This window comes from Tursiops truncatus, chromosome 4, assembly GCF_011762595.2.
Source record: "Tursiops truncatus isolate mTurTru1 chromosome 4, mTurTru1.mat.Y, whole genome shotgun sequence".
Taxonomy (NCBI): Eukaryota; Metazoa; Chordata; class Mammalia; order Artiodactyla; family Delphinidae; genus Tursiops; species Tursiops truncatus.
The window spans coordinates 70,926,163-70,952,429 of record NC_047037.1 but is presented as its reverse complement, the minus strand read 5'-3'; the positions used below and the strand labels follow the sequence as shown (position 1 = coordinate 70,952,429).

The following is a 26,267-nucleotide window of genomic DNA, read 5'->3' as shown; positions in this document are numbered from 1 at the left end:
GGAGAGGCCACAGCAGTGAGAGGCCCGCGTACCACAAAAAAAAAAAAAAAAGAATCCGCCTGCTAATGCAGGGGACACAGGTTCAAGCCCTGGTCCGGGAAGATCCCACATGCTGTGGAGCAACTATGCCGGTGCACCACAACTACTGAGCCTGCACTCTAGAGCCCGCGAGACACAGCTACTGAAGCCCGAGCGCCTAGAGCCCAAGGTCCGCAACAAGAGAAGCCACCACAATGAGAAGCCTGCGCGCGGCAACGAAGACTAGCCCCCGCTAGCCGCAACTAGAGAAAGCCCGCGCGTAGCAATGAAGACCCAACGCAGGCAAAAATAAATAAATAAATAATTTAAAAATAATTTTTTTAAAGGGAGATGAGATTTGGGGCCCAGGACTAGGAGACTTGAATGAGATCACTGCCATTGGGGTATGATAAAGTACCTCCACCTTCGCTCCTCTCATCCCTTACACAGGTGGCCAGATGTTGCTGGGAACTGGGAGTCAGATCAACTTAAGGAAGAACTTTCTAACTCAGAGCTGTCCAAAGATAAAAGGAGTGGTGTTGAGGGGTGGCGAGCGCCCAGCCACTGGGATTGTTGGAGAAGAGGCTGGATAGCTACCTGGTGGGATTAACAAGGTCCCTTCCAGACCTAGTAGTCCATGAATCCACAGGGGTCTGGTCCGCTGGCAGTGGCAATTCTGGATGAACTAGTCTGCTCTGCTCTGACCTGTCATGAAGATAATGAGGAGGCCTGATCAAGGAAAGGGTGATGGGAAAGAGCCTGGTGATGAGGGAGTTGGGGACTAAGGGGAGGAGCGGGAGGGGAGGGGTATATACAGCTGCCATAACAAAGTACCACAAACTGGGTGGTTTTAAACAACAGAAATTTAATCTCACAGTCTGGAGACTAAAAGTCCAAAATCAAAATGTCAGCAGGGTTGGTTCCTTCTGAGATGTCGAAAGGAGAGTCTTCTCCAAGCTTCTGCCAGCTTTGGGTAGCCCCAGGTGGTCCTTAGCTTGTAGATGCATCACTCCAGTCCCCTGTCTTCACATGACCTTCTGCTTATAAGGACACCAGTTATATTGGGTTAGAGGCCTACCCTACTCCAGTACAACCTCATATTAATTTGACAAATTAGATCTGCAATGACTCTATTTCCAAATAAGTTTACATTCTAAGGTATTGGAAGTTAGGACTTCAATATAACTTAGGGGGACATAATTCAACCCTTAACAGGAGGCAACTTGCTTAATTCCTGAGCCCTCCACTTTTCCCACCAGTACGACGCCAGTGGCGGCGCTGCATGGAGAGAGGCTGGGTGTCTGGAGTGGACACCACCCCCTCTGTTGACCTGAGCTTGACTTTAGATACAGCCTAGCCCCCAGAGTGTTCCCAGGACTTCAAACTCCTGCCCTTCCCTAGAACCCACTTCTCCTCACAACAGTCACAGCACCCACCACTGGGAAACACGTGTATCCTGGCACCTTAGAGCCTCAAGGTCTCTTCTCTCTCATCAAGGTTCTCCCGGCTATCTTTCATTCGCACCCAGGCAGAGATAACATGCAGAGAGTGTGTGCTGGAGGGTTTTGTTTTTTTTCTCTTTTGGGACTCATCTTACAAAGACCTAGAGAGTCCCCTAGGCTTTTGGCCTGTTTCACCCAGTGTTGGACAGCTGGTTACACTAAGTGTGTCCCCAAGATCTGGGGGGAGAAAGATTATAAGCTACAATTCTAGGAACTTCTGCCAGTGATACCTTCCATGAGATTACCAACACAGAGGCAGAATGTGGTAAAATGGGGAAACATCAGACTAGAAGCAGAAGTCTGAACTTCTATGACCACACACTACGGATGGGCCGTGTGACAGTGGTGGTCCCTTCACTTCTGCTCTCCTTCAGCTTTTCCAATGGTAAAAATAAGTTAGATTATTTTAATGCTGATGTTCTATGATTTCATAAAAGTCAGTATTCTATGATCTCACAATAGGTCTCTAAGGACCATTCCAATGCTGATATTTCATGATTTTATAATGGATAGTTAAGCTTTTTATGCTGGTTAAATGGAAGGAAAGAGGAGACATACTTCATTTCTCTGAAAGTCAGTTAATATCTTTGGCGAATGATGTCACCTTTGAGCTTCAATTTTCAGATCTATAAAATACAGAAATAACAATATGAACCTCATGAAATGGTGGGAGCGAGGGTGCTTGGAGAGATGTACAGCTCGGTACAGACTCCAGCCGGAAACCTCTCGGAACGTTTCCTCATCCAGAGCCCCAGCCAAGGTAGGAGAGAGCTCACCGAGAGGGACGGGAAGGGGCGGGGCGAAGAGGTGGACATGGTTCCCGCCCCGCCCCCGCCCCTCCCCAGATATCGCGAGAGGGCGGGCCCGCTTGGGTTAGGCGTCGGCGTCGCTCCGGCGTTAGGCCGGCTTCTCTCCGCGGGCCGCGGATGAAGTGTGGGTAGCGTAGGGTGCTGTAAGAGCCGCCCGGCGCGCTAAGGACCGCTAGCCACGCGGCGTCGGCTGGACGCCAGAGCGTCCGAGTCGTTGTGTCGTGACAACGACTCTGGTGGCTGTCTCAGCGACAGCAGGTGCGGCCGCTTCAGCCCCAGGCGGGCTTGGCGGCTGACTGGCGAGTCTCTGCTCACGCCCAGCCCTTTCCTTCCTGTACCCGGCGCCAAGCAGCGACGCTGAGCCGACCGCCGGAGCGACGGGCAATGGCGGCCTCGACGGCCTCGCACCGGCCCATCAAGGGGATCCTGAAGAACAAGAGCGCTGCGACTTCCTCTGTGGTGGCATCGGCCGAACAGCCCGGCAGGAGTGTCGACGAAGAGCTGAGGTAAGAGCCGCGAGGGACGGCCATCGTCGCCCGGGTCGGCCTGGCCAACCCCTTCTTCCCCGCCTGGGCGGCCTCGCCCTCCCCGCCCCCCGGCACTGTTGCCGACCCCCAGCCCGACCCCGGACACCGAGCGCGGCGGGCGGGCGGGCGGGCGGGGCGGCTGCGTAGATGCGGCCCTTGTGCCGCTCGGGTCTCCCTCCGCCGGCCAGGCTGAGGGGTGGAGTGATTATAAAGAAGACAGGAGCTATGACGTTTGTTGTGTGGGTTTTAAGTATATACGCATATATAATAATTTGAAAACATACACCATGATCTTTGAGCTTCTGGAAATTGGGAATATTAAAGAATCAAATTGAAGTTAAAGCTTCACCTGTTAAGCATTTATTATTTCTTCACTTCGTATCGGAGTGTCTTAAATTCAATGAGTAAAGTGTATTTTCTTGGCTTGGGAGCCCTTTAAGATCTACTCGCAAGCTAATAAGAGACTCCTCCGAAAAAGAGAGAATTTCTCCATTTTTCTAATGGCCCTTCTGCCATAGTCGTTCCTTTTTAGGTGAACATTACCACAAGAATCATGCCACATTCACTCTCTTGGGTCCTGGTTTGTCATTATCTCTGCATTAAAAGAAACCGAAAATTTCCCAGTCTGATCTATATTTAATGGAAAGCTACTTATTGCTAATTATTTTTGCATCTGCAACGAGAGTTTGAGCGCTTTCTAGTCTTTGTTCCTCTTGAAAGACATATGTAAGCTCAGAACAGTTCAGAAAGTACCAACTTAAAATGATCCCGTGATAATTTAGTTGCTTTTGCATACTCACAAATACATATGTGAAAAGATGTTGACCCATAGCATTGTGTGTGATAGTAAATAATTGGGAACAACCCAAGGTCCCTTAAGAAGGACTGGTGAAATATTAATTATGGTACATTAGTATAATGGGAAAACAGACCAGCCTTTAAAAAGAATGAAATAGATGTTAATGTGCAGAGAAAGATATCCAAGGTGCAGTCCTCAATGGGGAAAAAAAAAGGTGCAAAACCGTATATATAGTGTAAAATACAACACTGGGTTAGAAGTCCTCGGGGGCTTGGGTGTTCTAAGATACTAAACACATAAGGACTCTACATTCTGGAAGTAAGGCCTAAGAAAAGTTGTTGAAATCTGTGAAGTCATAAAGCTAAAATGAGGATGTTCCCGAAAACTTTGAATATTGGAACTAGGGCACACCTGTTCAAAAGGATCATTTTAGGGCTATAAAAGGAACTACAGTTTGGTGATGGTAAATTTATGGGGATTTGTGTTACCTAGAGGAAAACATTAAGTAGGATCACAGCTCAGAATCATGGCCTTTGGGGGTTGGAAAGGACCTTAATTTGTCTAGCACCTCTCCTACTCCCACTCTCTTTTGGATGCTTGACTCTCTTACGTTCTCCAACATGCAATTTTCAAACCTCTATTTGGGGTAAGCCGCTTCATATGGGAAGGGGGGGGTGTTGTAATGGGATTAAGAAAATAATCTTACCAGAGCATAGCTATAACAGAAAGACCAAGATAGTCTTAATAACAAAACAAACTATGGAAGGCTTTTATATGATTTCAGGGTGTTCAGCAGCAAGAATGTGGTTCTCACTAGCATTTAAGTTATTTACCTATTCTCCAGTGTGAGCTTCTTTTTGTTTGGCTACCAAGTAGCTTATTACTTTCTTCTGTCTTTTGCTGCTGCTTCTGTTTATTCTCAACTTTGGTCTGCTGTAATTTCTGGTGGCCCCACTCTGTGTGTTGGCCTCTTTATGTAATTGACGGGGGTTTACCTCCAGGTCCTTCTGCCTGGAAAGCCACTATACTAGACTGTCTCACCTACATAGGGCTGCTCCTTCTCTAGGAGCTGCTAACAGGGCAGATTGACTTAAAGGGGGCCTTTTGCAAGGCAGTTGACTTTGACTTATGTAAATTAGGAGGTTATAGTCCTGTCTTCAAAGGCAGTTACCAAGCCCTAATTCATTGAGGTTTATGATGTTTAGCTCTAAGTAGTAAAAGGGGATGGGTTTTTGATGGTAAGTGTTATTTGACTGGAAGGGAAATAAACTAATTCTATTCGTAATACAGTACACATTATTATTTATGGCACAGGTCATGCAAACAATATTAGTGACTTTATGAGAGCCTCTTTGAACAGAAACAATGAAAGTATAGGTGAACACATTTGAAACAAACTTTTTATAATGTTTAAGTACAACCAGTATTTTCCCTTTCATGTATAAAGGACCGAAATAGCTCTTTCAAGTACAATGCACTTAAAATTCAGAAACTAAAAAGTACGGTGTAATGGTCTAACTTCAAATGTTGGAGCCAGAGTATTAGTAAAATAATCTCATATTAATGTGAAAATGACTGGGGATTTAAGTCAGTTCTCACTGTTCTCAGTAGTGACACTCTATAAAGTCACCACAAACACTGAGTTAGTTAATACTGAACTGTTACTCCTAGGGGGAATACAGACTTAGGTTCCTGTAAGCCTCTGGTCACAACATTTTCATCAACCAATCAGTCCATAACCTTTTAAAATTTCTGTTTCTGTTTAAAGACACCTAATTTTATACATATTGTTGATTCATCAACATTGAACACATGGCCAATAGCACTATATATAACTCATGCCTGAATGAAGTTTATCTAACACATACTTTCTCCATAAGACACATAACAATCATCTTGGGCTTAGGAGCACTGGACAGCACTTAAGCACAATCTTTGGGAGCCATTTTGAATGGCTAATTCACCAGAAAAGCAAAAAACATGGTACTAAATAGATAAAAAGGACACATTTACAGTAAGAGAGCTGAAGCAAGGTTTAGTCTCAGCTGGGAACATGTGCATCAGACAACTCAAATTTTTCCCTGCTTTATGCATGTCAGAGAGACAGAAATCTCAGGTATTGATTTTGGAGTTACAGATAAATTTTGGCAAGTGGTCAGATTTGCAAATACAGAATCCACGAATAACTTTCATTGGTGCCATTATCATGTGAAGTACAGTGGTAGTTTCCCTTTTCTGCACAAACCACTCCCTACCCCAACGCCATCAGGTTGTGAGAGGGTATAATTTAACAGAACATTTTATTTAACATAAAGAGATGTTACTAAGGGATTTTTTTTTAAGTCATGAGTTGTGCTATTCCACTGGTCTCTAAACTTTTTGATTGTGCATCATTTTAGTAGGAAAAACTTGAAATATGTTTCAAATATGTTTGTTTATGATTTATATACATATACTACTACCATTAGATAATATCTCAAGATTCAATATATACTTAAAGTGAGGTTTATATACTGCCGTATTTCAAGTAGTCTTTAGGATTTTTTTATATACAGTTCTTGTCCAACCTTTTTGTTTTTTTAATGTCCCAGTGGTGTTATCTTCTTATTCTCTGTACTTTGCATTGGTACTGTTATCTTCAGTGGTTTCTTCAGGTACCATTTGTCAGGTACCACTTTTTGAGGGTTAGTTCAATTAAAACTGGATATAGTCTGTAAATCCACATAATTAGGCATAGATAATGTCAGTATATTGCAGCACCCTGCTCAACTAATTAGAACACCACTGTCATCACTGTGATTGTGGAATTCCCATTCTTTCTGGATGCTTTGAATATAGTGAACAACCTGTGAAGGTCAGACATAACAGATCTAGTGAGTAAGTACGTGTGTTTCATCAAAAACAAGACACCATTGATTCTAAGATGTACCATGATTTTAGGTAGCACCAAGAAAGAAAAAAATACTGCCAATTTTAAGATGCCATCCATTTTAAGACATATTCTGTTTTCAGAAATATTGAAGTGAGAAAAATGTTCACTTGGAATTGTTGAAAATATTGTGTTACTAAAGCCTATCCTATTAGAAGTGTTAAAGGTTAGTGATTAATATGGGGCCAGATTGCCTGGGTTCAGATCCTCTTTGCTACTTATTAGCTCTGTGACTTACAGTGCGTTATTCATTATTATCCCTGCCTAGTTTAATTATTAAATGAGTTACTAAATGTAAAGTGTTTAACCCCGTACCTCACCCTCAAATGTTGGTCTTATTCTATTAGAAATACAGAAATCTAATTTTCCCCACTTTTGGGGTTGTTGTACACAGTATGCTTTGGATTCACTGTGTTCAATTCAAATTCTGTAGTAGTCTTAGGTAATGTAGGCAAATTCTGCTTGGAAAAATTGTGCTTAAATTAATTTCCTTTAATATAATTTTATATGTGCTTCAGCTTTGTCTTTTTCTGCCTATAAAGGGATATGGAATACGGTCAAAGGCCCACTGAGTAAAGTTTTCCAAAAGTGACCTTTTATTTACTAATTGCTTTTATTTTTAAGTCTTAGTTTAATTGTTCAAGCTTCAAAGGCTTGTACTTTGTCAACCTACAGAAGTTGAATCTTCATTTAAGAAAGAACCATTTCTTGAAATGTGGGGTTAAAGTTTAACACATTGAAGCAAAATCCTGCTTCCCACTCCAAACTCAGCTAAAACTGTAAAAACGAGAAGGTCACAAGCAACAAGAAGTATGAGTAGGTCTTTGAGATGGCATCATATGAGCTAGCAAAGTGAAAGTGAGAATTGGTGACTTTTTCTGGTGCAGATTTAGGCTGCCGGAAAACCAATCACCCAAGAGGGAGGAGGGAGCTGAAACTAGCAGGTGCTTTCACCCTCACAGCAGATCTTCAGTGTAAGTGGTACTGTGCCTATTTTTTGTAAGTGGAGATGATGGCCCAAAGAAGGTCACACGAACAGTTTGTGGTAGTATTGGGAATAAACCAAGTTCACTCCTTGGGTTTTGTTACTCAACTGATGTTAATTCTACCAGAATTTAAGAGATGCTAATTTCCATATCCAGTGTCCTCTGCAGACAGTTTCTTCGACTTCATTACTTTCCTCCTAAGAATTTCCAGCATTCTTTGGAGTCTGTTGTTTTATGCCCTTACTGAAAGTTCATGGTTTTGCAAGATAATATCTCCTCTGGATCTTGACAGTTGTAAGGTTCTTTTCCTCTTAGTATTGTGGTGAAGATGTGGAGTGAAGCTTTGGATATATAAAACTTTAATTCTGTTTATAGTAGATAGTAAACTAAGTGGCAAGCGAATGGGAAAAATTTAGGTTATATGTAATGTGGTTCTATATAATATAGCTTAAATCTTATATATATCTTGGAGTTATATATAATGTGGTTTAAACCTTCTCATAAATTTGAATGAGTTCTTTACATTTATGTAGATACAAAGAACTCACTCAATGAGAATGTTTCCAGTAAATAGGCAAAGGATGTAAACAATTCACACAAGGAAAGTAAAATAAGCATTTTTTCATATGATTTATTAGGTAATGAGCAGAGAAACATAAAACAGCATTTAAATATCAATTTATACCTCTCAGGTGGCAAAAACACACACAGATACCCAATCCTGGCAAAGTTTTGGCAGTTATTTGGGGACATTACAAATAGTCCTCTTTTAAAAAAAAAAAGCTATATGGCAACATGGAGTGAACTACAAAGCTCTTGATAAATTTAACCCAGATATGCTTGTCCTAGCAAATTATCCTGAAAAGTCATTGAATACAATATGCACAAATGTTCATTTCTGCTTTACTTTAAGTAGGAAGACACTGGATTCAATCTAAATATCTAATATTAGGTAAATAGTTTGTTATTGAATATTATGCATGTAATATTAAAAAGGTAAAGACTAGAAAATACAAGCAGCTTATGATAAAATACATATACTGATATAGAAGCTATTTTTATATATACTATATGTATACTGTTTTGTCTATATTTTTATATATACTAATAGCTTGGGTATTTTTTCGTATATGTTAGAGTGGAAAGAATATACAGAAATCAAAATTGTTAGTGGGTTAAGGTACTAGGATTGTGATTTTTAAATTTTATCCTTAATTTCAAGAAAACATCATTTCTTCTTATATCCTACAATTCAGTTCTTTTTCTTCTATCATTGTCTCACAGAACAGATTTGCAGGGTGTTTGGGGGTACCTCTGTAACTTCAGAGGGCCATCTTCATTCTTCTAATGATGATAAATTGTCATTTTAATTCAATATTGTTAGCATCACTTAGGAAGTAGCTTGTTTTACTTTGAGGTTAGGACACACCTAACAAAGTCATTTTGTATGTGTTTATTTATTTATTTATTTATTTTTGTGCGGTGAGCGGGCCTCTCACTGTTGTGGCCTCTCCCGCTGTGGAGCACAGGCTCCGGATGCGCAGGCCCAGCGGCCATGGCTCACGGGCCTAGCCGCTCCGCCGCATGTGGGATCTTCCCGGACCGGGGCACGAACCCGTGTCCCCTGCATCGGCAGGCAGACTCTCAACCGCTGCGCCACCAGGGAAGCCCCTGTATGTGTTTATTTTTTAAATATTTTATTGTAATTTAATACACATACAGAAAAGTGTATTAGATGTAATTTTAAAGCTTAAGGAATAATTATAAAGCAAACACCCCTGTCAAGAAGAAGAATGTTTCCATCACCTCAGAAATGTCTCCTGTCTGGGACTTCCCTGGTGGCCCAGTGGGTGGGACTCCACGCTCCCAACGCAGGGGGCCCGGGTTCGATCCCTGGTTGGGAACTAGATCCCTCATGCATGACGCAACTAAGATCCGGTGCAGCCAAAATAAATAATAAATAAATAAATATTAAAAAAAAAAACAGAGAAAGAAAAGAAATGTCTCCTGTCCTTTCCAATCACAGTCTCCTCCCCTGTAATATAATCACTATCCTGACTTTTACGGTAATTCCCTAAGTATACATCCCTATACATTTTAGTTTTTGCGTGCTCTTGAACTTTATATAAATAGATATGTGCTAGTTATCTTTTACAATATCTTTAATAGGGAATCTTAATTGGACTGTATTAATACAGGTTTTATGAAACGTTTACCTGTGCTTTTGTGTTTCTGACTCGGACTTAACTCTGGCTTATCATTTCAGAGGCCTTGTCTATCAGGAGGGAACATTGAGTTACCATATAATGGGTCTCCCTTTGTCTATTAATTGAATTGCTTTCTTTACAAAATTAATCTAATTCTCTTAAAATTTGTATATGTCTTTAATTATCCTTCTGATCAGAAGCTTCTTGATCATTTCTGCTGTCTAAAATCTTTAAAGTGTATCTCTCTTCACTGTGAGTTTCCTTATGTAGAATATGACCATGAGAAGACCTAAATCATTTGCTTTCTAAATTTACAGAAATTTGTAGATAATAGAGCTATTTAGCAAAATACAAATCTGAAACTGTAGATTTAGTCAAATAGAAAACTGACTGCTTTTTAGAAAAACTCATTCTGTAGCAGATCATAAATACTTCAAAATCATTTAAATTTTGACTCATGTGGGACAGTGGGAGAAGGCATTCATACATAAGCAATTTAAACATTTTTTCAGAATGCCTTATCGCAAGCCATTCTCACAGTGCTAAGTGAGATATGGTTTCCAGACTTGTAACAAAACTTTAGATTTAAAAATTCCATTTTTTATAATTTCCATGTAGAGTAAATACAGCCCAAGAGAGAATGTTTGTTGGACTTGCCTATAGTAACAGGACTAATGAAGGGTAGGTGGAACTTGAACCTTAAACATCTATCTCACAGTTGTATGTTACTGTTGTTGTTTTTTGCCACAAGACCAACTATTACTCTGATGGTCAGAAACTAGGCATCTAAAGAAATCAATACTATTTTAAAGCAACATCTATATACACAGTCTAGTTCAATCAAGTGTTATATACATACACACACTAGCAACATTTAAGTTTGATTAGTTGAAAATTCAGGTGAGTACCTTGCTGAATGAATAAAAAAGCAGTTTTTTGAAGAAGAAATGTTACTTCTGTGCTTTAAAAATAAATGACCCATTAATTTTTAGCTTCTTATAAACTTAAGATTTTGATTTTTTCATGGTGAAGAAACTTCTGTTTGGTGGGGGGCGGGAATGGGAGTTGTAGTGGCAGTCACCTGTGGAGTATATCTAGGCCAACATTTGCCTCTTGATAAAACTAAGCATAAGTAGGCTTAAAAGGAAGTTGTAGTTAATAGCATTTAGTCTGCAATTGAATATTATTCAGCCTTAAAAAGGAAGAAAATTTTGACACATGCCACAACATGGATGGAACCATACAGACATTAAGTGAGATAAGCCATCCACAAAGGACAAATACAGTATCAGTCCACTTATAAGAGGTACCTCGAGTGGTCTTAGAGACAGAAAATGGAATGGTTGTTGTGGCGGGGGTGAGGGGTAGTGTTCAGTGGGTACAGAGTTTCAGCTGGGGAAGATGAAAAAGTTCTAGAGATGGATGATGGTGATGGTTACACAATAATGTGAATGTACTTAATGTCACAGAACTATTCACTTAAAAATGGTTAAAATGGGGCTTCCCTGGTGGCGCAGTGGTTGAGAGTCCGCCTGCCGATGCAGGGGACACGGGTTCGTGCCCCAGTCCGGGAAGATCCCACATGCCGCGGAACAGCCGGACCCGTGAGCCATGGCTGCTGAGCCTGCGCGTCCGGAGCCTGTGCTCCGCAACGGGAGAGGCAACAACAGTGAGAGGCCCGCGAATAGCAAAAAAAAAAAAAAAAATGGTTAAAATGGTGAATTTTATGTTATGTATATTCTACCACAATAAAAATATGAAGGAAAAAAGTGATTAGCCTTAAATGAGGACACTGTGGGCCCTTTATGGTAGAAAGCAGAAGAAGTCAGGCTCAACTGCCACGAGTGGGCACATGTAATTTTTAAGGTGACTCAGAACATGGAGAAGAGAATATAATATTAAAATTTTAAAACTGTCTTTCTTCAAGAGCAGTTCAAGATCCAGGTATTGGTAGATTTAGGAAAATTGAAAATATCTGCAGTAAAACCTCACCAATGTTGAGCAAATATGGAAAGGATGATTTGAATCTGTGTAAAATCTACATTGATTTTTTTTAAGGTAGTTTTATTTTTAAGTATATAACCAAGTCACAAATTGTATATGTAACAGATTGTTGGCTGGCACAGAGGTTGTTGATGTCCTTTTTAATGAGTAGATAAGGATTTGTAATTAAGGCATTTAATTATTGAGCACCTTAGTAGTTGTACAAATATTTTGTTGAATGTACACTAATGGATGTTCATAAAGCATTTACAAAGCATTTCTAGTTTTCTTAAGTAGATTTATTCCAGGTGATCTGAAACCATTTATCAGCAAATCGTTATATTTCTAAATTTAAAAAAAAAACAACTGAGGTATAATTTTATGTGCAATCTAAATCTTTATTAATGGTATCTGAATTTAATGAGGTTTTCTCTGTAGTTTTATGTTATGATTATTTTGATTGTTATAGATACTGCTAAAAAAAATTAGGCCAAGGAAAATATTCTTGTTGTGTTTTTTATCAAACTATTAAAAATATATCGTAGATCCAAAATCCTTAACTACTGAGATCAGGCAATGTGTAAATTCCAGCTTTTGCTGTTACTCTATAGGCCAGATGAAGATTAAACATGTCATAATGTAATCGTTTTTTGAATGTCTGGTGAAGAATCTGTTTACCCCTCCATATCCACAGGTTCTGCATCCTCAGATTCAACCAATCATGGATCAAACATATTCTGGAAAAAAAATTTCCAGAAAGTTTCAGAAATCAAACTTGAATTTGCCATGTGCCAGCAACTATTTGCATTGTATTATATTGTATTTACAACTATTTGCATAGCATTTACATTGTATTAGGCGTTATAAGTAATCTAGTAATGGTCTAAAGTATACAGGAGGATGTGCAGAGATTATATACAAATATTACGCCATGTTATAGAAGAGATTTGAGCATCCTTGGATTTTGGTATCTGTGTCAGTCCTGGAACCAATCCCCTGAGGATACCAAGGGACAACTGTAATGTGTTTTTAATATGTGGGCACTAAGTATTCTGTAAAATATTTACTGACACTTTATTGTAGTTACTTATGGCTTTTACCCAAGTCAGTTTCTGTTCCAAGAAAGTAGATGTAAAAATAGAAGTTAGCAGTCAAATAGAAATTGCAATGTGGGATTTGGATGTTCGTGAATTTTAGATGTGTACATTTTGTATCTTTCACTACATTGAGGAAAATTTTTTTTCTTATTATTGTAGTAAAAAGTCCCAGAAGTGGGATGAAATGAACATCCTGGCGACATATCATCCAGCAGACAAAGACTATGGTTTAATGAAAATAGATGAACCTAGCACTCCTTACCATAGGTAATGTTTTGTACACAGCATTCCTTTTTTGACTTGTTTCCATTTTGCATTTGACATGAGCTTCTGGATAACAGATGATTTGAATCTTTGTCTGTTTTTTTATATTTGTTACTGGAACACTAATTAATAACTCAACTGCATATTTTTGTGTAATAGTAAAAGTAATATGGAACTTTATGGAATCCATTTTTTACATTATAATTATAGTAGTAAATGTTTATTCATTGCACCTCAGTGGTCCCTAGCTGCTAATGATATATACAAAGTGACTTTTGCCTTCCTTAAAGTCATCTATTTGTAAAGGAAGATGAGAGCTGGGCTTGTTTGCTTCCTAAGTAGGTGTCAGGGGCTTATTCATTCTCTTTGCAGAAAGGGATAACTTCACAGATGGTAACTCTTCTTTAATCCATGCAAAGACAAATGGACATTACTACTGTTTCATGTCCTTATTTTTGAACTTACATGATATTGTAGTTCATATAATTGCATTGTAATTGTTAGTTTTGAGTCTTCCAGACTCAAATGACTCATTATCATTTTTTTAATGAGTTGTAAAATGATAGTGTATGGCTGTAGTTAGTATGAAGACAAAAATAAGGCACCAATAAACATAATGAGATTCTAAATAAGTTAGAAATACCTAATTCAGATCATGCCTAGATTGTATTGAAGAAAATAAAGATTTTCAGGACTGAAATATTTTGTATTTGTCACTGAAGTAAAACAATATAAATCCAGAAGTTACTATTAAAATAGAGTTAAAGAAATTCTGTTTTAAATCAATGGATGAAACTTTGGAAGATAAGTTGAGATAACTTGATAATAGCAAAAACAGTAAAAACAAGAATTAACATGATTGTGACAAGGGGAGAAAAATAATGAAATAGGAGGTACAGATACTGAAACTCAGTACTAATAAAGCTTGAGGGAAGAAGTAGACATATCATTTATGAAAGTGATCCTTATTTTTCTCCTAATTACAGGTATATACTTTAAAACGTAAACTAAAACTTCTGTTGTACCAGAAGCCAAAGTCAATGCTTTGGCTTGCAAAGTCAAATAGAAACAGTGTAAAATTAAACTTCAAAGATGACAACAGAGCCATAAATACATTGATACTTTTAGTCAATAGAATTATGTTTCTCTACCTTGTTTTCCTGCTTGAAAAATTATAGTTCAGGTATTAATTTATAATGTGCTTATCATCCTAGTATGGTAGGTGATGATGAAGATGCACTGAGTGATTCAGAAACCACTGAAGCCCTGACCCCAGATATCTTAGCTAGGAAGTAAGTATTGATGACTATAAAGCATTTTTCTCATGCTGTTTTTAATTCTGCAGAGTTAAAGGCATTTTACTTTACTTGTACAAGTGTAAATAAAAAGCATGTGCTAAATAAATAAGTTTATCTGGTTTTTTCATAGCAACTTACATAGTCTTATTTCTAGGTTAAAATCAAGGTATGTAGATTGAGAACCAGAAGCTGGTACACAGATTCCCTGTGTCAGTTCCCTGAATGGAGGTTTTTCTGTTTTTGCTTTTTAATATCCTGTCACCTGGGTTTTAAAGATAGAAGTGAGAAAGGCAAAATAAGTTGAATTCCTGAAAAAAAGCTCTATTTGCTGTTCATGGGTTTGTCAACTTCCACTCTTCTTGTTTATTGGTTTCTTTATACAGTCCCACTCTCTTGCTTTTTATGTTCCTCATCAGGTTATAGCTAGCATATTAATGATCTTTAGATGTTTTTATGAGACTAAAAAGTAGAGTGAGACACTCAACTAATATAAGACTATCACAGTATTGATTTCTTTTTAAATGATTGTTGTATAGATTAACTGCTGCTGCTGAAAGCTCAGAGCCAAAGTATCGAGTTCGTGAACAAGAAAGCAGTGAAGATGAGGATAGTGACCTCTCACCTGAAGAACGAGGTAGTTTCTTTCTTTTACTGCTTTTAGCATTGCTAATAATTTTTGCTAAGATAAATACATTATATAGAAGACTGTCAAATGGTTTTCCTTTTTAGGAAGTGGATGGTGGGAGATTAAGGAGCAACATTTTTATAATTCAGATTCTACTTGTGTGGGTTTACTGTATGACAGCTCCACACCCCCCCCCCCATTTCAAGAAAATATTACTGTCTGTAAAGGGATTAACATGTGTTCCTTTCTTTGTACTTTTTGTTCCTTTCTTTGTACCAAGCATCTATACCAGGTAGATGCTCAGTAAATATTTATTAAATTAATACATTTAGGGTCATTGAGTGTTTGGATGATCTTAAAGTGGATAGCAGTAAGAGCTAATTTCTCAATTGCTTGTGCTTTTTCTGTATTAAGGCAGTGGTGAAGCTTACCAAATGAATCAAGATGGTCAGACTTGGAATAAAGATTTTTGTTAGGTCCCATTGAACAGAAAGAACAGAAGTGTCACAGGAAAGGAGATAAAGATAGCCCTCTCAACAAGGATGAAAGAGGCTCTTTTAGCCCACACAGTACATACACAGTTAAGGCATTGCTACCTATTCATTGTTCCTGTTTTTACAAGTAATAGTTCTTATCTGTGGAGGTAAGGAAAGATGGAAAATATTTCACTTTGTTGCTTTTTGTAATTTTGAAGGATGTGAATGTATAATCACAGGAACTGAAAATTGCTTATATAGTTTATTTTCAATTATTTTTTAATAATTTATTTATTTTTAATTTAATTTATTTATCTGACTGCGTTGGGTCTTCATTGCTGCACGTGGGCTTTCTCTAGTTGCGGCGAGTGGGGGCTACTCTTCGTTGCGATGCGTGGGCTTCTCATTGTAGTGGCTTCTCATTGCGGAGCACGGGCTCTACGCATGCGGGCTTCAGCAGTTGTGGCTCACGGGCTCAGTAGTTGTGGCTCACGGGCTCGAGAGCGCAGGCTCAGTAGTTGTGGTGCACGGGCTTAGTTGCTTCGCAGCATGTGGGATCTTCCCAGACCAGAGATTGAACCCGTGTCCCCTGCATTGGCAGGCGGATTCTTAACCACTGCACTACCAGGGAAGTCCCTTCAATTATTTTTAAAAGGGAAGACCAAGCCTATGTATGTAGGAAAAAAGATGCAAGAAAAACACACACCCTCACAAAAAAGAAAAAAGAAATCGAGTAGTTTGTTTACTTGAAGGCTTGAAATGCAGAAACTACCGGTACTGTAAAGAAGTTTAGAAACTTTAGAACTACGATTCTGAATATTTGCTAGTTAACTGTCAGGATCTTTGTCGTGTGTAGCTGTAAAGGTAAAATTTGCTATTCCCTCCTATCATCTTTAGAATGTAGTGTATTGAACAAAACTATGATAGTTTGAGTACTATACAAGAAAGAAATATAACATATAGCATAATCTCAAATTGTATTATATTATCTATCCTCAGTGACTTCCTGATTTATTTTCCCAAAATATACCCCAAAGGCCTTTGAAACGGTTTCAGATAGAAATTGTTCCTAGAGTTTGTTGATTCCTTATTCTCTGAAAACGTGATCTACTGAGAACAGGGAATTTTTTATTAACCTCTATTGTCAGTTTCATTAAGGGATTTTCCCTCAAATTGTAGTTCCAGGAGTTAGCCAGCAGGGGGAACCATTTCACTAGTTACAGTTTCACAAGTTCAAGTTCCCAGTAGTAAGAGTTACTGATACAGGTGTTTATTGCTTTTAAATAAATTACATGTCTGAACATCCTTGTTTATTAAATAAATTCTTAGAAAATTTTATTTTGGGGACTTCCCTGGTGGCGCAGTGGTTGAGAGTCCGCCTGCCGGTGCAGGGGACACGGGTTCGTGCCCTGGTCCGGGAAGATCCCACATGCCGCGGAGCGGCTAGGCCCGTGAGCCATGGTTGCTGAGCCTGCGAGTCCGGAGCCTGTGCTCTGCAACAGGAGATGCCGCAACAGGAGAGGCCACAACAGTGAGAGGCCCGCATACCGCAAAAAAAAAAAAAAGGAGAAAAGAAAAAGAAAATTTTATCTTGTAACTAGTAACATAACAATTAAAATATTGGCTGTGGAGTCAGATAGATCTAAGTTTGTACTCTAGGTATGTAACTTACCTAATTTGCCTAATTTCTCTGACCCTCAGTTTCCTCATTTCTAAATGGGGGGGCTATAAAAATATTCGGAGTCATTTTTGAGTATTAAATGAGATAAAGAATTTAAGACACTTAGCACTGATTCTGGCATATTGTAAGTACTCAGTAAATATTAACTTTTAATAACTTAAAATAATCGGTATATTCTCCATTATATTATTTTTTAAAATAGCCAAAGAAAGTATAAAAAGGATAATTTACTTGTCAAGTTCACATGGATAGTTGATTATTATTAGAGCTGGGCCTGAAACCTGAAAATTTTTGTACTCTTTGGCATTATGTTGCTCTGCCATACAAAGATTATAAGTAAAATTAATATTCAAAGAAGGTTGAGACCACTTATGTTAGCTTTCTACAAAATAAATACATAAATTATATAATAAATTTTGAGTATTGCAAAACTAAAATATATAACAAGCAAAACTGAGTTTAATATCTCTTAGAATTAAAAAGAAATCATCTTCTTAGACCATTAGTATAATTGACAAAAGAAAAATACCATAAGATCAACTCTTAGGAATAAGAAACTACAAATTAAAACAGCGTCATGGTGCCTTTCTTTCCTTTCAGATCAACAAAAATTAAAAAGAATGACAATATCCCTTTTGGTGTGAATGTGGAGAAATAAGTTATTCATATACAATTGGTGGGTGTGAAAAATGGTTTGGCTTTTCTGGACGGCGATATGGCAACATATGAGCCAAAAGCTTTAAAAGAAAATGACACCCTTTGCTCTAGCAATTCAGTTTCCCAGGCTTTATTTCAATGTTTCTCAAACATTTTTTACCAAGTGCCACTCAGTATACATGTAAACATAAAATTATAAAAATTAAAATTTCACAAAACATTACTTAACCTTTACTATATGTGATATGTTCTATCCAGTTTATTCTGTTTTGTTTCATTTTTTTAAAATGCTGGTTATAACTTACTAAAGGATTATAAGGCACAGTTTAAAAAAACACTAACTAGGGCTTCCCTGGTGGCGCAGTGGTTGAGAGTCTGCCTGCCAATGCAGGGAACACGGGTTCGTGCCTGGGTCTGGGAAGATCCCACATGCCGCGGAGCGGCTGGCCCCGTGAACCATGGCCGCTGAGCCTGCGCATCCGGAGCCTGTGCTCCGCAACGGGAGAGGCCACAACAGTGAGAGGCCCACGTACCGCAAAAAAACACAAAAAAAACAAAAAAAAACACTAACTAATGTTGAGAAAATAATAGAACAGATGCACAAATATGTAAGTTGAACCTTGAACAACATGGGTTTGAACTGTGCAGGTCCACTTATACTAAATACCTACTACACTACTACACAGTCTGTGGTTGGTTGAATCCACAGATGCGGAACTGTGAACATGAAGGGCGAACTGTAAAGTTATATGTGGATTTCAACTGTGAGGAGAGTAGGCACTCCTAATCCCCACGTTGTTCAAGGGCCAACTGTATATTACATCATAAAAAACAATGAAAATACAAAGGGGGAAATCAGAAACCTTTGACCAAGTTAGGGGATTAAATTATAACTCACTACTTTATAACCTTTTAAAAATTATGTAGATCTGCTATGTACGTGGCAGAATTTTACTCTATCTTCATATACTTTATTGTCTAAACTCTGGATTATTTTAAGAGTGAAAGGGTCACTAATACAGCTCCATCAGACAATAGGCATAAACTGAGACTTCCTGGGACGTTGTCATTCTAACTATACAGTAAGTGAGAAAACAGCATATACATACAACAAGGTATGATTCATTTTTATAAAAAATACATTTTTAGAAAAAAGTCGAGTCATAAAATATGATAATTTCTGAGTGTGGAGGCTGAGTGATTTTTAAGTTTCTAGCTTTTTTTTAAACTTTGTAAGTTCTTTTAAGTTGCATGAAAAAGAACATGTGTTACTTTGTACTGAGAAAAAGTCTTACCTTTTTAGTAAATGTATCTGGTATTGGAGGCAATTAGAATCATTTTTTGTTGTTTTTTAATCTTGGCCTCATCTGAAACTCATCACTAAAAATTTAGTCATGAGGATTTGGTCTTTTATTGATTTTTTAAAAAATTTTTACTTTCTTCTACAATATGGTACTCAAAGAGTAAAACAAATCACAAAAGTAACTTAGAGAAGGAGAAAGATGGCTGGCAAGATCTTGGTAGTTTGCAACAAATGTTTATGGGATGATGATATGGATGTTGATCTCGGAACTTTCCTTCTCCCAACCCAAATAGAGGCTGAAAAGTGACTGATCAGTAGTGACAACTGTAAATGCCAGTGTTTAGAACATAAATAAATATAGATAATAAAAACTTAAAGGGAGGGACTTCCCTGGCGGTCCAGTGGTTAAGACTCCGCGCTTCCACTGCAGGGGATGTGGGTTCGATAGAGGGAATTAGGGGACATAGAGAAAGTACTTTGAATAGCCTTATTCTGAGAGATTTCTCTTATGCCTTTTTGGCATTAAAATATTTTTATGAATACCATAATAAACCTATGGTGAATGAGTTTTAATGCTCTTGACAAAATAAACAGTTGGCAATTTTATGTCGACTCCTTTTTTGTTTTTCAATTTACTGGTCTAAGAAATTCTAAAATCTTATAATATTTCTTAAAGTTGATCTTTAAAGTGCTATATATTGATAAAATATGGTCAGTTGTGTTGATTTACAGCTATTTTTGTTTCTGTGGTGAAGACTATAAATAAAGAATAGTCTAGAATCACTTTACTGTTCCTAATAACACATTTTTCTTAAAATTACTCTGGGAATGAGGTTATGTTTTTAGGCCAGCAATGTTTGTTTTTTTTTCCTCTCCCCGTCCCTTCTTCCCTCCCTCCCTCCCTCTTTAGAGCCAGCAATGTTTTAAATCATGGCAATTTCTTAATGGATAATAAGAATTTTTTAAAGGAATTTTTTCTGGATTATAAAAATAGAAAACTTGAAAACATTAAAATTACCCCATAGTTCCTTGACCCAGAATTAACGGTTGTTAATTGCCGAGTCTTTATTTTGTGTGTGTGTGCACATGTGCATGCACGCAGGCTTTGTACATAGTATGTATATGGTATTATAGTTTTCCTTTTTTCCCATTCATCTCTATCTGGAGAATTTTCCTATATCTTTAAATTTCCTTCACAAATATAACTACTAATGGCTCTTACTCTTAGTCTCCCATTAAGATGTACTTGAAGCATCTAAGGCAAAGGTTGGTAAACTTTTTCTATAAACGGCCAGACAGTAAATATTTTAGGTTTTGAGGGCCATATGGTCTCTATTGCAACTACTCAACTCTGCCATTGAGTACAAAAGCAGTTTTAAGCATTACAAAAGCAAATGAGTGTGACTGTGTTCCATAACACTTTACTTACCAAATAGACACAGGCTGTAGTTTGCCAGTCTTTGAGCTAAAGACGCCTACTTTTTTGTATCTTGTAGAAAAAAAGCGACAGTTTGAAATGAAAAGGAAGCTTCACTACAATGAAGGACTGAATATTAAATTAGCTAGACAATTAATTTCAAAAGACCTACGTGATGAGGAGGAGGATGAAGAAATGTCAGAGACTGCAGCTGGAGAAAGCATGAATACAGAAGAATCAAATCAAGGTTAGGTGTTTTGAAAATATCACTGAGACACTTGTGGTCCTTTGTACCTAAATAATATACTTTATTTTGCTCACAACTTTGAAGAACCTCAGAAAATTTTTCTAAAATTCACTTTTTATGCCAAAAGTTTAGAAAATTTCAACCCCTGTTGGTCAGTTTCAAAATAATGTTTTTATGCTCAGAGTTGATTTAAGCCCATATGTTATGTTATATGTCTTATGTTGTTTGGTCTACTTGGCTTTAAGCAATGATGTTTGTCTTCATATTAAGCTATACTTTGTTTTTAATGGTTCAGATCATATTTTGTCTGTCGTAAGAATGTCAATTAAGGTTTAAACTTTTTAAAGAAACGTGTTTTTAACATGGAAGATTTGTTTTAACATCCCTTCAGGCATAAAGTATGTCATGTCTTTCCAGTGTTGATTCTTTTGACTGTTGGGTCAACAAATTATTTGGCTGATTTTTGTTTGTTTTAAGTCTCAGACAGGCAGCCACTGCAGCCTACCAACTCTCGATCAGTCATAGAAAATTGATTTTATTTATTTATTTTTCATAAACTGTTATTCTGGCATTCAACAAAGGTGAATCTTCTATACCATTAATGCAGATTTTGTGCCCATCTACCTACTCTTTGTGCTGCAAACTGGTGCTTTTGAGTGGAGATGTAACTTACTTTTTTTTTTTTTTTAACATCTTTATTGGGGTATAATTGCTTTACAATGGTGTGTTAGTTTCTGCTTTATAACAAAGTGAATCAGTTATACATATACATATGTTCCCATATCTCTTCCCTCTTGCATCTCCCTCCCTCCCACCCTCCCTAGTAACTTACTTTTATATGTTGTGCCTTGGATGATTAAGTCTTAGGAAAGTAAATAATTATTATATTATTGTTTTGGTGAGCACATATGAAATATAAGTGATTCTATGGTAGAACCTGATGACTGTGCTCATTATAATAGCAGGATGACAATATTTTTTTGTTATTCCATGTTATGCTTTTGCGTTTCAGTTTGTTTCATACAGCATTTTCTTTCCATTTTATTCACCATAGTCTGTTTAACTTGAACAAACTTTATCTTGAGTAATTATTGTTGTATGTCTCTCTCTTCTCTCTCTTTAAATTTATTATCCATTTTTAGGTGTATGTCTCTCTCTTCTCTCTCTTTAAATTTATTATCCATTTTTAGGTGACCTATCTCCTAGTTGTTTCCCTGTTACCTATATCTTGGTGATTTCTTTTTATGTATTCAATGCAGATGTTTCTGGGTTATAACTTTTCATCAGTTTCTTCTCAGACTTTCAGTATCTATTTGTAGCGACTCTAACAAAGCGTTGGGAATACCCTTCATTTGCCAATGGAAATTTGTACCAGCACCACTATGCCAAATATTAAAGGGATTTGTTTTTTAAGCCACAGCTTTTGAAAAATAAATCTGACCTTTTGTCTGTCTCTGCTTCTAAAACATTGGATTTCACAGATTTAACACATAAATACATTTTTTTCATTTAAGTGTAATAGATGATTAAAATTTGTATTGACGCTGATTTTTCTTCAGTGGAGATGAAGTACTCCTTACCTAGGAGTATATACTGCTTTGCTTCAATAACGTCCACAAAGATAGAAAAGACTACATAATAAGGCATAGAGAAGAAAGTTCATTATTTATTTTCTGTTCTTGGGCCCTTAAAAAAATTTTACCAGCTTTTAAAATCTCCAAGGATCTATGGCACCCATTACTTTTTTATCATTTTCCTTCTTTTCCCCCTCTTCTACACTCCTGCCCATTCCCAGCTGTTTTATTACTGTTTTTATAAAAAGAAATGTGGCATGTTTAGACTCTCAGGAAATTTTTTTATCATTTTTATATCATAAACACAAATCTTTTATAGTTCTGGATAGTTGAGTTGTAATAAACTCTTAGCTATCCACCTGTGATTTAGTCACAAAAGTGTTCAACCTGAAACCTATTTGTCCTGTCACTTAAATAGATACACCTGTTCTGCTCTTTATATTATTTACGGGGTATACAGATTCTTTCATATCATACTGATCAGTCTGCATGAAATACATCTTACTTGTTTTTTAGATCTTTCTATTTGTTTATCATACGTAGCAGTGGAAGGAAACTTTAGCTCAGGTAGTTCCAAGTTTGGCAATACTCAACAAACAAATTATGTTGCTGTTTTTTCTTTTATCATTGCAGGATCTACTACATGTGACCAACTGCAAAACAAATCACAGAGCTCATAGAAGGGATTCGTTCAGCACAGTAATTGTCAGATACAAACCATTACTATAACATACTGCTTCTTGTTCTCTACAATTCATGACTTAAGTACCAAAATGCGTACCAGTTATTATATATTGCCAAGAATTAAATAACTTTAGAGACTAAATAGACTGAAAATGCCTAATTGATACATATATTCTTGTGCCTAGTACTTCACCACAAATACAGCATAATGTCATCAGTCCAAAACTACATTACTTTTGTAAGAACACTGGTTAATTTGTATAAGATATATAGCTTTTTATGCTTTAGAAGTTAATATCTTTTGGGGAGGGAGAAGGGATCTAATTTATTTTCTTCACTTCTAGATGTGATAGCTCTTATAAAAACTAGTTTTTTTTAAAATCAAAATCCAATTGGAACAACAGATCATACAGGCTGATAAATATTCAGTCTGAAAAGTATTTTAACATGCATCTTCAACTTGTCTGTTTAATTGAAAAGAATTATAAGAGTTACTGTTGCATTTTCTGGTATACTACCTTTAAAATTCCTGTTGAGTTTCTTTTATGTTTACAAGGAAAGGATTAAACTTTTTCTCATCAAAATTAGCTTTTTCCACAAATAAATTATCAGGTTAAACTTGCACTAACGTCTGCTCTGACTTTTTTTTTGTACTCTCGATGGGCAGACTTCAGATCAGTTTTTTAAATAAATATAATTCTAATATAGTCTCAGCATTCCCTTTATCTACTTGTCTTAACTTCCTACCTTTGTTTCTTACTCCTTTCCACGCATATGCACAGAATCCTTTACCTTTATAAAGGATCATAAAGATTGTCGTGACATTAGGAACTTTTCCTTTTCTCACATATTCTGTCATTTGCTGCAACAATGAAAATCTTATTTTGACTATCAATGCCTATTAGTTCTTCTAATACATGGAGAAAATAGATTGAAATGCAGCAGTACTATAGACAGGAAATACAATTCAACTGCAGAATTTCTACACCTCTGTGATTTACAGCTTGCTAATTAAAGTGCTATTATTAGTTTATTGTTTGACTTAATTAGACCTTAGAAAACAACTAACTGAGGCTTTGGGGGGTTTTTTTTGCATGATGAGAGAATTGTGTGTAACCAGTGATATGATGATAGTTCCTGAATGTATAGACAGAAGTAAATCTGAACACTTTTTAAATTTAAAAACCTTAAATAGTTCCTGCTTTAAGGGAATATCATAATGTATACTATGACAAATGTACTTTATTCTTCTAACACAGTAAGATTTGGACTTCTTCCCTGAAATGAAGTGCAGTTCCTGTGTATCTTAGTTTAGTGATGGTTTCATTTCTAGTCAATTATTTGTATCTTAATTTTTTGTTAGTACCAAAGGAATCCATTATATGAACAGACTTTTAAAATAATTTCTGTATACTGTATGTATGTATGAATTGGCTTTTATTGAACAGCTTTTCTTCCACTTGCAAGTTTATAGAAATATCAATATGTCAAAATAAATAAGAAGTGGGAGAATTCTTTGCTGTTAGAAGAATGTTTTTATTAATTTGAATGTCTTTTTTTTTAATGGAATCCAATCAGTACTTTTGAACTGCAGGTATAGTGTTCTAACTAAAACATATTAGCTAGTAATACTACTGATTTATAAACAATGTTTATCTCTACTTTCTGAATTTAGAATGTTGAGGTATTCTTACCTGTTTAAACCTGTTTGGGGGTATTTAAGCTTATACATATGTGTGTACATATGTTCATGCGCACAGACCTCTGTTTTTGGTTTTCTCATTTCAAGTCCTTAGAAAGTATCCACATGCTCTTTATTTGTAGAAATAGCTGCTATACAGTGAAGAAAAGGTAAGACCTTTAACAACTGATCCTTTTGGTGTTTTCTACAAACTATTTCTTGAAACTTAAATCACAGGCAAACTTGCATTTCTGGTTTCAGGAAGTAGATAGTTATGTAAGAGGAATAAGACATGGCAAATAGCATGCCCAGTAGGATTTTAGGTAGTCAAATGTGACTGAGTAAAACTGTTCATCGTCATGAATTCCTAATTGACACAGTATTGAACTATACAAAAAATGGACCTTCATGACTCAAGTTAGATTTTCCTTTGGAGAAAGTTATCTGTCAGTGTTCAGTTCTAGCCAAAGTAGATTTTACTTTCAATTTTTTAATCAATATCTCTTCTCTGCTTAACTCCTCTGATGTCATCTTTTCTGTTTATTTTTCAGTCTGAAATTCAGCAATGATGCTCTTTAAAATCTGAGACATATAATGGTATAAATGGATTGTTAAAAATAACTTTAAATTGAAGATTAAAGCAAAGTGCCATTTTTCCCTAGACTTCCGTTTTGTTTACATTTTTTCCTCTTAAATTAGTACACCGAACATATTGTAATAAAATACAGTATATGACGATTGTGTGTGGATTTTATTTTCTTGTTACCCAGCTGTCGTGTTCCATTGGCTAAATGTTCTGGATACCAGGAGAGGGTCTTGAACTACACTGTGACAGAATAGTTTGTTTAGTTGCCCAGCATTGTGCTAGGTGTCCAATATATAATCCTCAAAACAACCACGCAGAACAGGTATCTTATCAGCACTTTATAAGTGAGGAAAATGCTCTTAGCCAAATTCTTCAGTCTCAATATCTCATACATGCCAGTTGACAGGATTCAAATCCAGATGTAACTATATTTCATACTCTTTATCCATGCCATTTTAGATGTAGAAATTCCCTCATTTTTGCAGTTGTACCTTACAAGTAAACTTTATTTGGATTATTGATACACATCGTGTGCTTTAGGAGTAACATTTTTCAGGTGTTTAGTTTGAGTTTTTGTTTTTTACTTTAATCTGAAGAAATTTGGAAATTTTGTTTGAGGTTTATATACCATTGAGGAAAAATCTCAAAAGTACAATTATACAGTGGCTGGAGATGTCTAAATTCATGTGATTTGGTTTGCGTTCCACAAGTTTGTCTCTGAACAGAATGTTTCAAACTCAAAAAATGATTTTTTTTCATAGACTCCGTGTTACAAAGTAAGTACCAAGCTAGCCTGTCAAATTAACATATACCTAAGCCAGCATTTCCCAGTGTGTTCCATGAAACCCTCAATCCCACATGTTCCATGAAAAGGATTCCATGAGCAAATGTGCTTTGCACATGCTATATGCTTTATT

General features: G+C 36.8%; 1 protein-coding gene and 1 pseudogene across 2 annotated transcripts; both read left to right on the top strand.

Annotated features, from left to right (window-relative positions):
• The first annotated feature begins 2,462 nt into the window (after nucleotides 1-2,462).
• PPP1R2 (protein phosphatase 1 regulatory inhibitor subunit 2) lies at nucleotides 2,463-25,502 on the top strand. 2 transcript variants are annotated; one of them, XM_073804056.1, is made up of 6 exons: nucleotides 2,463-2,835; nucleotides 13,017-13,124; nucleotides 14,336-14,413; nucleotides 14,956-15,053; nucleotides 20,658-20,825; nucleotides 25,316-25,502. In XM_073804056.1, exons 1-6 carry the CDS (start codon nucleotides 2,714-2,716, stop codon nucleotides 25,318-25,320), a joined length of 579 nt encoding a protein of 192 aa, XP_073660157.1. In that variant the 5' UTR covers nucleotides 2,463-2,713; the 3' UTR covers nucleotides 25,321-25,502. The 2 variants fall into 2 exon arrangements, with proteins under 2 accessions (XP_073660157.1, XP_019778498.1); XM_019922939.3 differs by having other exon boundaries at nucleotides 2,477-2,835; nucleotides 23,033-25,502.
• Nucleotides 15,546-15,662, top strand: LOC117312271 (U6atac minor spliceosomal RNA; annotated as a pseudogene).
• Nucleotides 25,503-26,267: the final 765 nt, after the last annotated feature.

What these genes read in the sequence shown, in the direction of transcription:
- PPP1R2 (XM_019922939.3), top strand. Translation starts at nt 2,714, where the DNA reads ATGGCGGCCTCGACGGCCTCGCACCGGCCCATCAAGGGGATCCTGAAG. An exon ending in AGTGTCGACGAAGAGCTGAG is followed by an intron (nt 2,836 to 13,016) that starts GTAAGAGCCGCG and finishes TTATTATTGTAG; the next exon opens with TAAAAAGTCCCAGAAGTGGG. An exon ending in TACAGAAGAATCAAATCAAG is followed by an intron (nt 20,826 to 23,032) that starts GTTAGGTGTTTT and finishes TTATCATTGCAG; the next exon opens with GATCTACTACATGTGACCAA.